The sequence below is a fragment of the Rhinolophus ferrumequinum genome, chromosome 9 (assembly GCF_004115265.2).
Source record: "Rhinolophus ferrumequinum isolate MPI-CBG mRhiFer1 chromosome 9, mRhiFer1_v1.p, whole genome shotgun sequence".
NCBI lineage: Eukaryota > Metazoa > Chordata > Mammalia > Chiroptera > Rhinolophidae > Rhinolophus > Rhinolophus ferrumequinum.
In genome coordinates, this window is record NC_046292.1 from 82,594,566 (window position 1) to 82,610,781 (window position 16,216).

The window sequence follows — 16,216 nt, forward strand, 5'->3', positions numbered from 1 at the left end:
TCAGTATCTTGGTTTTGGTATTATACTGTGGTTTTCCAAGATATTCCCATTGGGTAAAATGGGTAAAGAGCACATGGGTTGCCTTTGCATTACTTCTTACAACTGCACATGAATCTACAATTATCTCAAAATAAAAAGTTAAATTAAAACAAAAACAGAGCATTCAAAATCATTTCAAGGAAGGTACACCTGATATATTTTCCAATGTATGTTAAAGTACCATGCAAGCTTCTCAACGGCATAGGAGATAGATGCTGGTGATTACGGAAATATGAACAAAGTTTGCCTTCTAAAAGTTTTTCTCTTCAAGCTTTCAGGGAAATAGCATCACTCCCAATAGTATCTCATCCCAAACAAATGGCTTCAACTTGTAATAAATACATTAAAAACAAAAGAGCTTAACTTGCTCAGAAGATGTTTATATTTTAAAAGAGGTGATTCTCCAAAGTGAACCTAGTGAAACAAGGATGGAAGGGAGTAATAACATGGGGGAGGGCATGTCCATCCAGGGAGCTCTGCGACAGGCAAGGCTCGGCAACACACGCGCAATCCTAAGAAGAGACGCCAATACTTTGCCTTGTGTTCTACGGCCACTGCTCATCAGATCGGTACCCCCAAAAACACTTTTCTTTGTTGTCTTTGTCATACGAGTAGAATAAAAAATTTCTTGACTATATTTAACACTATGAACAAGGGACTATTTAACACTATACATTATGTTCTTTGCCTACTGGCTACAGAGCTATTGACCTCAACAATAAATTTACCTAATAATTAGGAAAAGTGAATTTTAAGTTTAATGTTTTATCAAGCCCTAAGGCATCAAAGAATTATACAACTAAAGTGGAACACTAAATGGTCCTCTAATGACCAGGATTATCCCTTACGCAAAATGATCATAAACTACCTAAATTCAAATTTTCTTTTATGTTTCTCCTTATAAAAAGAAAAAGAAATCATACTATTTATCATGGAAAAAAGTAAACTCCACTGAACATATCTACAAATAATTTAAGTGTCATGTTATTACTATTATTTTGAATTACCTGATAGCTTAACACAACCCTGTCAAAAGAGCAGGACCTCTGGCAATCTTGATCTACTCTGGAAAAACAAGTCTCTCTAAGGTCCTACTCACTACTAGCAAACATAGGAACCCTACTAGGTTAGTTCAGGTGAAGAGAACTGATGGATCCTAAGAGCACAGCAAGGACAGACGCCCAGGAGCCCTCGAGGAAGAACAGGTACTAAGAGGACAGAAATGGAGTATCATCTTTTCTTAAGCTGTCCACATCCTAAAGCTACATGACCACCCAGAGGCCCCCGTTTTTCCTTTTCTTCCATACCTCACCTAATCCAAGCTTCTAGCAATTGAGCAGCAATGAAAGGAGGAAGCCAGAGGGACACTTTCCTAGTGCTAAGCAAAATACGAAACAAAATTTTAAAAATATAATGCACAAAATAATCTTTGAAGCATGCCATCCATACAATCACTTTAATTCAATGGAAAAAATATCCTTTCTTCTTAGGTGCATCTTATAAAGCCTTTTGGTTCTTTTTCCCTATCCACGGCTGTGCATAATCTTCATTTTAAACTAGTTTCGCCTGGATTTTTGCAGCGTGTTCGTTTAGTCTTTAGTGAGATAAAAGCCAGGAGAGACGTGGTTTGTTCCAGCCTCCAAACAATACTAGAAATAGCCCTGCTCTAAGGCCTGTCTCTCTCATCAGCCCTGGTTGCCAAGTCACTCAAAAATTATATTCTGTGCTTTCGTTTTTAATCCTTGGAGAAATTAATTTTTCTAGGTGTCTGCAATATATTGAGTAAAAAGTCAAAGAATAGTACATACTGTTTGATCCTATTTGTTTAAAAATTACGTTTGTATATGTACATAAAATGTATACATAAAAGACTTAATAGTGGCTATCTTTTAAAGATAAGATCGATGAATGCTATTTTATATAATCTTTACTGTTTATTTTTTAATCTGTGTGAAATGCTTTAAAAATTTTACTGCAAATATACTGTCTTTAAAAAGTAGTTTTTCATTCTATAATTCATCAAAGCCAGTGGTTCTCAACCCAGGCTACTGATGAGAATTACCCATAGAGCAACGAAAACTCTCTCGACAAGGACCTAAACTACTATATTTTTATCACAACTCAATCAAATAATCATGACATGCAATAGAGATAGAAATCGCTACTCTGGGCTAAAGGAACATAGAGATATTCATTTAAAAATCCAAACTCAAAAAAAACAAGAAAACTTATCTTATTAGACAAACACTAAATACATATTTTTAATCCTCTATGGCGTATCTAACCCTTTAATATCATTAGCAAGTAGATACTGAAAACTTACTATGTATTCAACATACGCTAAGCCTCAAGCTGAAAACAACATACTGATAAGGCTATATTTGGGGACTGTTCATAATTTTCTACTTTCTTAATAGAAATGGTGCATATTATATGTTTGAATAATCATGTTCAAATTAGGTTATCTCAGTATCTCAAACTTTCTTTTTCACTCTAGCAAATCTAAGGTGTGGAACTTGCTCTCCTTAGCTTCCAAAAGCAGTGATTTCTCAGTCTGGGGATATGTCCCACACAGAGGCTCACTAGACTCTCAGGAAGATGATGCATTTATATCTGGAAAAAGGTACCAGATCAGGGGTCCGCCTCAGATAGGGCTCATGAGCCATGTCTGGCCCACCACCTGTTTCTGTCCAGTCTGTGAACGAAAAACGATTTTTACATTTTGAAATGGTTGGGGGAAAAAATCAAAAGAACAATATTTCAAGACATTAAAATTACACAAAATTCAAATTTAATTATTTATAAAGTGTTACTGCAACACAGACGTGCTCATTCATACTGTCGATGGCTATTATGCTGTCGATGGCTATGCCACAATGGCCGAGTTGAGCAGCTGTGACAGAGACCATATGGCCACAAAGCCAAAAATACTGCAGTTACTGCGTGTTGCGTATGCTGAGAACTGCCCTTTACAGAAAAGTTGCTGATTTCTGGTCTAGATGATTTTGACATGTGTCCTGGGGGCTGGCTTGTCCCACACCTCATTGAAAATTACTTTCATGGTACTTTCATATACTAACAACAGCTGACACTTTGGGTGTTTAATTAATGACACCCCAATGGCATGTATTCTAATACCCCAGGTTCTTCAGAGCATAGCCTGTCGCTGATACCATGGGGTACATAAGCCTGGGCAAGGAAGATCACAAGAGAATCCATGGCTACACCTGAATTTTAAATAAATAAACAGGATTAACCAACTGATAAACATACTGGCGCTGGAATGAGGGCGAGGAACGGGGAGTGAAGCACGGTAAGCCAACGGTTCTCAGGCTTGGCTGTGTGTGCGAGTCACTTGGGGAGCCTAAAAGAAATACCACCCCCAGAAATTCTGATTCAATGGGGCAACCGAATTTTTTGAAGTTCCAGAGATGACTCTCCTGCATAGCCAAGAATGAGAAACAACCGCTATAAGGCTATAATGATCAAATTGGAATTCCACGCAATGGGGAATATGAAACTGGAAAAGCTCTGGTCACCCCGAGGGTGACAGAATTTGCTATTATCCCCCAATGGCTTAAGGCTTTTGCTTTGAATAAGAGAAAGTGCCAAGAAACAGGCAAGGTTATCACATAGAAGGAAGAATGTGGACACCGTAGTTCAGAAAGGCAAAAATACTAATAGCCCCACTGCCAAGACCCTAAGATCCAGGGGTCACTAAAGACTAACAGTGGACAAGGGCAGCAGAGAAATCCCCCTGGCCCCACCATAAGCTTAACACTAAGAAAGAAGCTACAGAAGTCTGCAACGGAGGTGGGGGGAAGCAAGTGTGCCCACAAGCAACGATTCCTTCTGTGGCACAGGCATGCAGAGACGGCTCCAGCCTGACAATGGAGCACTAATACTGGGGATAACCCTGCAGCACCTCGTCCCCACCCTAAGCACCAGGCAACAACAGCAATTTCCAGAGAATTTGAAGCCTGTAATACACTGAAGGTAACCATAACAACAAAACTCAAAGTCAGCTCACTCCTGAGTAGATTAAATCCGCTCTTCACACTACCACTGGAGCAAGAAGCAGCCCATTTCCTGGCATAAATACGATGTACATCAGTCTCTACTATTAGACATACAAAGCACTGCTCATTTAACAAAAATGTATGGGACACACTCAAAAACTAGAAAAGCAATCCATTGTTAAGAAATAAAGAAATCAACAGAACCAGACTCAAAGATGACCCAGATTTTAGAACAACCAGACAGGGACTTCAAAACAACAATAATTCACATGTTAAAGGCTCTCACAAAAAAGGTAGACAGCTCACAAGAACAGATGGGAAATTTCAGCAGAAAGATGGAAACTCCAAGAAAAAGTCAAATGGAAATGCTAGAAATTAAAACACACACACACACACACACACACACACACACACACACACGCACACCAAAAACATGATATCAGAGGTGAAGAATTCTTTTAATGGGCTCACCAGTAACTTGACACAGCTAAGCAAAGAATCAATCAACTTAATAGAAATTTTTCAAACTGAAATATAACAGGAGGAGCAAACAGAGAAACCATCCAAGAGTTATGGGACAATTTAAAACGTTAGTTTAACATACATGTAACCTGAGTCCCAGAAAGAGGAAAAAGAGAAAATGGAGAAGAAAAATATTTGAAGAGAGTGGCTGAAATTTTTCTAAAAATAAAAAGATATCAAACCACAAATCTAAGATTTTCAAAGAATCCCAAACAAAATAAAGACCTCCCAAAAGATCCAAAAAACAACAATAAAACAAAAATAAACCATGCCCACACACCTAGATGTATCATAGTAAAATGACTGGACACCAAAGATAAAGGGAAAATATTGAAGGTAGCCAGAGGAATAAAGACATTACAAACAGAGAAACAAAGATAAAAAACACAGCAAACTTCTCATCTGAAACTATCAAACCAGAAAACAATAGAGTGACGTTTTTAAAAGACTGAAAGGGGGGAGAAAACAAAAACGGTAAAGGCAGAAATCCATATTCAAGAGAAATACCTTTCCAACCTGCAGGTGAAATGAAGATTTTTTACCAGAAAGAAAAAAGCTGGGAGAATTAACTGCCAGCCGACCTGTGCTACAAGACATATTAAAGGAAGTTCTTCAGAGAGAAGGACTAACACTAGATGGAAGTTTAACTCTACACAAAGAAATGAGCAACAGAGAAGGTTAAAATGAAGGTAAAGATAGTCCTGTTTTATTTGTAATCACTCTTAACATTTTAATCAGATTTAAAAATAAGTTGCTGTGTTTGCACTTGAAACCTCATGTAACATAGAAGTTACAGTTACTGTAGATATTTAATAGTTGTCTGCTTCTGTTTCTTAAGAGAGAGCAAAAACACTAGTTTTTAAATTTAATTGTGACACCTTCAAGAGATACTTTACTATACTGCCTCTCCTTATGACAATACTGTTTATTACCCACTCAAAATAAATTACCCTTTTACTGGCTAATTATATAATTTTAAACTGTAAATTACAGTACTCATCCCTGAATAAAATTCTTAGAAAAACAGATTTTTAGTTTAAAACAATGTGCATATCATTTGCTTTAAAGAAATCAGTTTAAGCTATTTAAAATAGTTCAAAAATTGCTCTATGATAAAGCCACAGTACTCTTCCTAAAAGATGCCATTCAATTTGCTCTTCCTTGTAACTGATGACTCAGTTATAAAAGTATAGGGTTTAGAAGTCAAAATCTGAATCTATTATACAATTATAACAGAGCAATTATACAACATTTTTAATTGGTGTTACTCATATGCTCTCAAGTATCTTATACAAGTAAGTTCGTAACACATTTGTTTGATTCAATCACTGACCTAAAAAATCTCAGCAAATGATAATATGCTACACGATCTCATGATACAGTATTCACAAGAGATATTTACACTTGATACTGAAAAATGAATTTTTTACATCAATGAGCATAACTTATAATAATGAAACTCCCAATGTTAGAAATTCCTAAAATTTAAATGAGACCAAATGAATGCCAAGTCAGAAAATAAAAGCACAACCAGAAAAAGTTAGCAAGTAATGTACTCTGTGAAGACCAGTCACACCTTAGATATTAATTATTGACAGCAGTCCTCAAGGAGCAATTATGCCACACTGGGGTTAAAACCAACCAACCCACCCAGATAATTGCAGAACTGGAAGGGATGTTCAGATATTGAAACCAGTTTCCTAATCCAAATTTTAGGAAGGCCTAATCTAAGAGCTATTAAATGGTAGTTGGAGAAACAAAGATTTTCTAGCGTATTTTGTAATATGCTACAAAACAGCATATTAAAGGCCTGAAGGAGACCCTCTTTAAAAAAAAAGTTTCTTAATTTTAAAGATTAAAGAAACAAGTTTACATGCAAATGTAAATGTTTCTTTTAACTCACAGTAACGTCTCTAAACTTTTTTCTCAACTCATTAAAATTTCTCAATCAGCCTTCCCTTAACATCAGTACAAAAATTGTTGGCATTAGATTGTGTTATGGATGAAAAAACCCAGGTCTTGGAAATATGTGGCTTGTCTGGCGTACAAAAGCTAATTAGTAGTGTTTAAGGGTAAAATTCAGTTACTTGACTTATAAATTCAAGGACCCTAGTGCTTATTTAGACTCTTTATTTGCATAGAGAAATCTAGCAGAATCCAAATTATACTAGGAGGGAAAATTCCAGTAACTGCTCATTATGTATGTATTTACATAAATATTTGTTAATGTTTAATTCTCCCATATACTTCAGATTTAATATTTAAAAAATCTAAAAATTTTAAAATACTATTGTTTAATAGCAATTATTCCCTGCAGCTAAGAGCTCATATAAATATTTTTAAAAAATAAATTCTAATATGATCCTAATGTTAAAAGACAGTCACTTAAAAAAACTGGGCTATAGCATCCTATTGGAAACAAGTCATTTATATTGAAATTTTAATAAGTTTTTAGCTATACTAAATACCTCATATTAACTTACATTATATATTTTAAATAGCTACAAATTCATCACAAAATTTAATTTTTTAAGATCAGGTGTTCCTAATCCTTGAACTCTCAATAACAAAATCACCTGAAGAGCTAGTTAAAAATGTATTACTAGATTGGTGCAAAAGTAATTGTGGTTTTGGGGGCAGCTGGATGGCTCAGTTGGTTAGAGCATGAGCTCTGAACAACAGGGTTGCCAGTTCGATTCCCACATGGGCCAGTGACCTGCACCATCCACAACTAGATTGAAGACAAGGAGCTGCCACTGAGCTTCCGGAGGGGCAGCCAGATGGCTCAGTTGGTTAGGGTGGGAGCTCTTAACAACAAGGTTGCCGGTTCAATTCCCACATGGGATGGTGGGCTGTGTCCCCTGCAACTAAGATTGAAAAATGGCGACTGGACTTGGAGCTGAGCTGCGCCCTCCACAACTAGATCGAAAGACGATGACTTGGAGCTGATGGGTCTTGGAGAAACACACTGTTCCCCAATATTCCCCAATAAAAAATAAATAAAATTACAATTAAAAAAAAATTGTGGTTTAAAAGGTCAAAAATAATTGCAAAAGCTGCAATTACTTTTGCACCAACCTAATAGTTCCCTATACTCTGTTCTCAAAGATCCTAATACAACAGGATGTACCTCCTACCAGCCCTAGTGAGTCTGATATGTAGGCAAGGTTTAGAAACCACGTCAGATTAAAGTAATTGATGGTAGGGGATGGGAGACAGGAGAATTTTATAAGGAAAATCCAGTTTCACGTTACTGATGAAAACAGCTTAGCTAGATATAGATATTCAAAAACAGTGTAATACTTTTAAACGTAATCAAGTCCAGGACCATCCTACAAGCCATTCACCTCTCCTCTCTCTCCATCATCCCATAAAACGGTTATTTCTCCACTCTACCTCTTCTGTTGTCTTCAAAATCCCACTACCTACCTAATTGTCCCTGAACTCAAAAAGCCATAGAAGTACTACTTAGCCTGAAGGTCAGTCTGCGTCTCAAGACCCTTACAGACAATGATTGACATTTTCATCTCTGCTTATCAGTGTTGACCACAAAGACTGACACATAACTCATGATCAAGAAATACCCAGCAAGACTGAAAAGCCTTTCAGTCTTGAAAAGGCTAGACTTGAAAAGGCTAGACACTGCTTTTTAGTGTGATTCGTCAATATATCAAGATAGTTTTCGCTTTTTCCAGTCCTCTGTTCCTCTTACAGATCCTTCATCCTCTCGCCCACTATGGGACCCCTAGGCGTCCCTTTCAGGGCCTCCTTCCCTCCTCCCCATACCTGCCTTCTGGCTGTGGTGGCCAGGCTCTAGAAGGTGATCCTCACCTTGTCCATACACCCTGTACAATTCCCTCGACAACTTACCCAAGTTGGGCTGTGTGACCAACAGAGCACAGCACAAGTAATCATATATCACTTCCGAGATTAGGTGATGAGAGATCCTGTGGCTTCTGTTTTGGTTTCTCTCTCTCTCTCTCTCTCTCTCTCTCTCTCTGTTCCCCTCCCCCCCCCCCCCCCCCCCCCCCCTCCCGGCTCCCCTTGTCCCCCCCACTCTATCTGGCAAAAGCTGTGAGTGCACAGCCCCATGGAGAGACCCACGCGGAGAGCACTCCCACGGACGGTCACACGAATGTGCCTGGAAGCCAGCCCACCCTCTAGCAGCAGTCAGGTCTGCAGGGACTTGACAGCTCGACTTAACACTGTGAGGCCATGAGCCAGAACAAGCAAAATCATTCCCAGATTCCTGGACATCAAAAACTGTGAGAAAATAAATGTGTCTTGTTTTAAGATGCTGAATTTTGGGGTAATTTTTTACTCAGCAAGAAATAACTAATAGAAAGATTTATAAATTCATACTCACTAGAACATAAGCTTCTTAGAAACAGGCAGGATGTGTTATTTCTGTGTCTCTGACAGCACCACGTCCACTGTAGTTACTCAGATGTTTGCTGAACTGGATTGACTGGAGATTGTTCAAGTCCTGTGTTACACGCTTGTAAGCGGGGCAAGGTACTGTCTATGTATGTTCCTTGACTTTTAAAAATGCAGTCAATAATGGTCTCTACCTCATGGGATTATTATAAGGATCAAAGAAAATAATACGTCAACATTCTTAGAATAATGCCCAGGCACACTAAAAAGTATCACGTTGTTAACTGTTACTAAAACTTCTAAAAAAGGAATCCTGGATGTGAATTTTTTAATGTAAGAATTAGTTACAAGCCATGTCAGGATTATGAAATAAATTTAGAAAACTGATTTACGTTCAAGTATTCAGATAGCATATCAAATGAAATGTAGTATTGGATATGTTAATTAATATTAATTGATCTAGCAATCTACATCCTTCAAACCTAGTTTCATTTTTCCCAGTCCTACTACAATAAGTACGTAACATGCTCCTAGATTATAGTCCAAGGTTTATATTATAAGAACACAAGCAACTGGATCCAGGTAAAAGTTTGGTTCTTCCTACTTGCATGAAGTTTGGTGAAAAATCTCTTTCTCTTTCAAGGCTTAATCTACTTAGCTAAGGTCACTGCAATTTGATAGTTGTACTGCCACTGTTCACTCTATGATTGATTAACGTTTATTGCTAAAAGACTTAGTCATTAAAAATACATAATTAGCCTCTCACCTGAACAAAGATAAATTAATATTATGATAGTTTACTATTAAAAAGTCAAAATCATAGCTTCCACAGTCCCACAACTTATCCAGAAATTGCTTTAAATTTAAAACATGTCACCTATTTTTGGTATTGCCAGAGGATATGGATGTATGATTCAAGATATTGAAATGGGAATTTTAAAAACCTGAAGATGACAATTCTGATTTTGAAAAATTACAGCAGTGTCATTCTCAATAAAATATATAGAGAAGCCTTTCCAAAATTAAATTCCTATAAAGTACAAATCTTACCAGCCCTTATTAATTGGCTCTGTATCACAAAAGAGTACAGGATTTTTTCCCATGTATTTCAGCAATAGTAAATTTGGGGGTCCAGCACGAACACTGAAAAGTAACACATTTACAAAACATAAATACCTGTATGTGATATTTAAGATAGCTTTACATAAACTCACCCTCTATACTAGAGCATTTAGGACAAGGAACTTAACCTAATGGGAACCTAACCTAATGGGAAACTAGGGTACAAAGTAACACTGAGAAAAGCACACTTGTTTGGGAGCACTAAGACGAAGGTGCTGGCTATACCAGCAGGAGGCGTGAACAACTCCAAATGCACACAGCAGATACCAACGTTTTTTTCCCTTCTCTTTTTTGATGACAATATAAACACTAAAGTGGCTTAGTAATTATAAAGGCCAAAATGGAGCTATAATAGTGTGTATATGTATATTGTAAAATAAATAAACATATATTTTACACACACACGCACACACACACACACGCAAGGCTGACCTTCATTCCAGTGTGAATTCCCAGCATCCCAATGCTTATTCCCAGTAGAAAGAAGGGAGCACCTGCCCCCCATTCTCTGCTGACACAGACAGGAGACAAGCCGAAAGCCAGCCTTTGCCTTTTTCCCAGGGACCAATTATCCCTTTCCCAAAACCAGCCTGGATCTGTGTTTATCCAGGGGTTTTGGGATCCTGCCTATTTCTATGTAAAAAATTCTTCTCTAAACCCTTAGCAACCAAATTTGGGTCAGAACTGTAGGTTGGGAGCCAAAGTAGTTGAAGAAAATTAAGGTAAATCAAAAGAATACTTTTCACTGTACATCATTAAAAAAAAAAAGTCAACTTCCCCATAAAACTGAAAGTATATACGTACTGACTCTAACTCTACATTGGGAGGCAGGGATATGAAGAATAATTCAGGGAAACTTTCAGAAGGAAAGGAAGCCATTTAAGTCCCTACTTTAGTAAGCTGAAGAAACACATAACCAATGCACAGCTAACAAACAATTTAGGGATCCTGTGAATCACACACTCTGGGAAGTGATGGATACAGGAGAGAACTTTGGCAATGGTGATTAAGTGACAGAGTTGGAGTCTCCAGATATTAATAATCTACTCTGGAACGAAGGTCAGCCGTGTGTGTGTGTGTGTGTGCATGTGTGCGTGTGTGTGTGTGTGTGTGTCTGTGTGCGTGTGTGTAAAAGTCCCCATCCTAGTGTCTTCCAGGAGGGAGAAAAAATAAATAGCAGACTGAACTCGGTAGGACTTCTAAAACTGGATATATAGTAAATATGGACCATTAACTTTTACACAGGCAATGGCAACTTAAACTTTTAGAAAGCATTATTATTCAATAAGATCTTGCATTTTCTAATGTCTTTTATTTGTTGGACAAAATTAGTTCCACTCACACATTCTTGGGCTCGTTGGAACAAATACCAAGCTTTCCTTATATACATTAAGGAAATACATTACGATTTATCATCTATCAGACCTGCCTGAGCTGAAAGGCTACATGGAATGAAAAAAAGGAAAAGGCCCAGAACTAAGGGTCAGGGAAGGTCAGTTCCAGTCCTGCCTCTCTCATTAAATAACTGTTTCATCCCTGCAATGTCACTTCAGTGGTGTGATACGTGGTATTTCTAAACGGAAGGAGTTGAACAACATAACTTCTAGCTCTAAAATGTAAAGCTCTCATTATTATCATTTGTTAAACATGTATTTCTTTCAAAGTAATACATACACAAGACTACTTTCTAAAGGTCGGTCTCTAAGATAAAAAGGTCAATATAAAAATTTTCCCACTTCACCTATGGGATAAGACACAAAGAGAAGAACAAATCACACTTGTTAGTCTGTATAAAGAAAAAAATAAAGATGAGAGTACATTCCCCCTTTATTTCCCCTTTGGTTTTAATTAACCAAAATTCCTATTAATCAGATTTCTGCAAATCCTTCACAGTCATTTCTTACATCCAATTTAGTCCAGTTCTACACTATGGCTCCTCTGTATCACCTGCTTCTCTTTCAACTTTATTATGATGACAAAAATGCCTTCTGACTTAATAACATGTTATCATAATTTAAAAAATGGTAATAAATTTTCAGTTATTAGCTATTAGATTTAAGCAAGTTGCTCTGCTTCAATGTCTGAATGTGTAATACAGGAGTAAACAATCTCTCTCAAGATTGTTGAAAAGATTAAATAAAATACATGAAAGTATGGTTAACTAGTACAAAAAGTGCATTCAATAAACATCTGTGTGTTTTAAAGGTATGACAATTTTCTACAAAAGTTATTTAAACACCCCATTCCCTAGTTAACAACATATTCACTCTAACAGATGGAGCTGAAAAATAACACTAGAATGTTTAACATCATGCAACTATTCAGTATTATTTGAAAAATTCCAGATATATGTATTGAGCATTTACTATGTGCCAGGTACTATAATACTAGGGTTCCAGAATTCAGTGACTGTGACATTGATTCCACTCTCAAAACTTCAGTCTAGGAGAGACAAATAAAAATTACAATGTAGTTGAAAAATGTAATTTTAAAAGCATGTACAAGGAGCAGAATCAGCAGGATGAAGCAAGTAATTCATTTTGTCTGAAGAGGGACAAGAGGAAGCAGCTTAAAGCATCCTGAAAAAGGGGAATGAGTAGTCCTGCAGGCAAAGACTGGGGTTTTAAGCCTAGCTCAGCCATTTACTACCTATACGATTTGGGAACAACTAATTTACTTCTGTGAGATTCTTTGACAATCTACTTTGGAATTATTCTAAAAATTAGAACTAATATATGAAAAGTGCTTGATACACCACAGGAATTCAACAAATGACAGTTGTCTCGTTCTAGGAGTTATAGTATTTGTTTTCAATAGACTAAGCTCTAAATGGCACTATAGGTAGCATCTCTTGACTAATGATTAAGCTACATATGGGATCACCAACGTCACCAGCACTCAGAGGACCACAAAGAGCCACATCAGAGTGTTACCACTTCCAAAGCCCCCTTTTGGATGGGATGTGGTTCCTAACGTGGGGGACACTCACCTGCTGGTGAAAGGTATTTCTAAATCTATTTCTTTCTCCATTGTTACCCTGACAAACAGAATTTTGCACACTCACACTCTAATTATTTCAGTTGTCCCTCATTCCCACCTCAGTCCTAGTTTCTGATGTCCTTTATGAAATGGCAAAGTCCGATGAACAACTGATAATTATTAAGATTGTATCAGGAGATAATTAGAGCTAACCCTGGGATGAAACTATTATTAACCTAATGGTTGACTTGTGGAACTGGAAGGCGCTATATAATGAATAGAATCTTTAAGTAAATATTTTGAAATATTGTTAAATTTGTCCAAGAGAGGTAAGCTACATTTACTCTGTCTCCCAAAGCTAGTTTTTTCTAAATATCCATTGATGAACTAAGCCAGTTGTTAATATATAAATATATATATACATATTCTCAAGTCCTTATTTTCATTTCATTCAAATAAAGATAATTGATACATTTGAAACATTAACAGTGGACAAATACAAGCAAAACCATAAGTAAAATAAAGCAGTCTATCTCTAAATTCAATTGAATCACGAAATGGTCTTTATGTCAGTGTAGTTTTTCAGAACTAAGAACATATTCTTGACCTGAAACCACCATGTAAGGTCAGTTTGCTCCAAGTTAACCAACCATGTATTAAAAGTGAAGACACCATGAACCAATCTAGAATCTACATTAATTTTATAGTTTCTGCATTCAAGGAAACCAGTGTCTTTAAAGTCATCCTTTGGGTATATAACTCCAAAAAAAAAAAAAATTCTCCCTGAATATCTGAATTCCATATAATGCCAGATTTTAAAATATATTGATATTGTATATATATATAGTTATATATTACATACCCACACACACACACACACACACACACACACACACACAAATATGTGCAAATGTATGTATGTATCCTGTCAAGGCAGGTTATATTTGTAATATAGTCTTCCTACTTCTAATGTTTGACATAATGCATTTTGAAATACTAATGTTCTATCAAAATTGGCTGCCTTATACATTTTCAAGAAATAAACCCTGCATATGTTTTTAAGTTTTTTTCTCTGAGGAGCAGGTGCTAAGGAGTCACCAAATTGCAAACAAATCTCTTTCTTATAAACACTTATCTTTAGAGGCTATGTTTTAAATTCAGAACTCAAGAGTATAACATTTAAGCATTTCCACTTTAACAAAACCATGTTTTCTCACAAAGCAAACCTACAAATTCGATAAAAATATGAGTATTATTGCTCACTTTTACAACTAGAAATTGATGTTAATAATAATGTAGTTAAGTCCAATTCTCTTCTGACCACCTTGTCAAATGAAGGGAAGTACACAAAATTATCAAATGTCAAAGCAGCAGCAGCTTGAGGCCACAGGGAGAGAGACAAAAGGAAATAGAAGAGAGAAACGATATATGGTTAAAACTAAAATGCTTATAATGCACTAGACCTTGACCCAGTCCGACTCACTATAATCTACTTAATTTGTCATCTATATTTGCAAAAAGATTAACAGTTGAAGCAAATCGATCATTGTGAGCAGGAAATTTAAGTCCTGCATTCAGTTTGAGATTTGCGAGAAAGAAAAAAAGAGCTAAACATAAAAAAGATCTAAACAGCAAAACACAGGATGTGTGTGGCTGTCTATGTGTATGTGCACGCGTGGGGGTAAAGGGGGATAGATAAAAGCTCACTGTGCTGAAGTCTTAGCACCAATGCCGTTCTGCGCGTACTACAGAAGGCAGGGCAGAAGGCGGGGGTGGTGGATTCTTACCCACCCACCCCACCCCCCGCGATTCAGAAGCCTCAGAGAGTCCGGGTAACGTGCGGCGGGCGTCTGCGCCCCCAGAACCCGCGCGGAGTGGATCTAATTAACACCTTCCTCGCCGGGAGCCGGGACCGCGAAGTCCCGAGGGGGCGCACTGGGAGGTGGGGCAGCGAGGAGCGCTTGCTCTCCTCCCGTGGGAGAAAGGAGGCAAGGGGCGGCACCGCATCCCCATTCCCACCCCGGGCGCATCAATTACCCGTGAGGCTCCTCAGCACCGTCCCGTGGGCCCAGAGGCTCAGGACCTGCTGCACCGACAGGTTGATCATGGAGTGGTCGCCACCCTCTGCCTTCATCTTCCCCGGGGGGCGCCCGCCGCCCTCTCCTCGGGCGCCGGGTGGCGGCGGCTGCGAGGCTCCGGGGGCGGCGGCGGCTGCGAAGCTCCTCCAGGCCGCCGCCGCCGGGCAAGGCTGCGGGGCGCCGGGCTGGGCGCTGCTGCTGCGGCCGATGGGCCTCCGGGGGGGGCCGCTCAGCGCGTCTCCCAGGCAGCCCCCTCCCCGCCGGGGAGACATTGAGGACAGCGGACGGGGGAGGGGAGGGTACCCGGCGCTCTCCCCGCGCGGCCCCCGAGCTAGGACTCGGGGCGGAGGAGGCCGCTGCCCCTGCCTCTCGGGGGCACAACCACGCCGCGGGGATCGGGCACGAGGAGGCCGAGGTCACGCCGGGAGGCTCGGAGTGATGGGCAGCCGGCAGGTGCGGCCCCCGAGGGAGTCCAGCTCATCACCGCCGGAGGACGAGGAGACCTGGGACCCGAAGGAGGCGGCGGCGGCGGCGGCCTCAGCGGCACCTGCCGCCAGCCTGCCCACCCTCCGGCTGCCGACACTCGAGGAACCGCCCCCTCCACCCGCGGCCGCCGGCGGGCCGCTCATGCGCGCGCGCACGGGTTCCTTCCTCCCCCTCCCTCCCCGGAGCCGCTGCGCATGCTCACTCTCCCCCTTCCAGCGACCCGCCGCCCTCCGACAGCCTGCGGGTCCCAAACCCCCGCCTCCCTCCCCGGCGCCGAGCTCGCGAAGCTGACGCCGCCGGGAGTCGGCCCGCAGAGGGGCGGAGGGAAGCGCGGCCTACGTTCCTAGCGCCACCGCCAGGTCTCGCTGCTGATTGGGTGCTCCAAGGGAACCACCACCTCCACAGCTCCCCGCCCCCAGATCCCGGGCGCGCGCCCTGGGAGAACTGGAGCCCCTTTCCCGGGGCCGCGCTGGGCGCGCTGGGCGGCAGGCTGTGCTGAAGCCCTAGCCTGAGGGGCAATCCTGACCCACTGTGGAAGGAGCCAGGGGTGCTAAAAACTCCGTTAGATGGATTCCGTGATAGTTCAGATCTTTC

At 39.8% G+C, this 16,216-nt stretch overlaps 1 protein-coding gene across 2 annotated transcripts in view; it reads right to left on the reverse strand.

Moving 5' to 3' along the window:
* Positions 1-15,785, reverse strand: part of TMEM170B (transmembrane protein 170B) — a 31,102-nt gene extending 15,317 nt beyond the window's left edge. For both annotated transcript variants that reach the window (XM_033114175.1, XM_033114176.1), the window contains exon 1: positions 15,096-15,785. In XM_033114175.1, coding sequence (XP_032970066.1) covers positions 15,096-15,408 — 313 coding nt within the window. In that variant the 5' untranslated portion in view covers positions 15,409-15,785. The remainder of the gene's footprint in view (positions 1-15,095) is intronic.
* Positions 15,786-16,216: the final 431 nt, after the last annotated feature.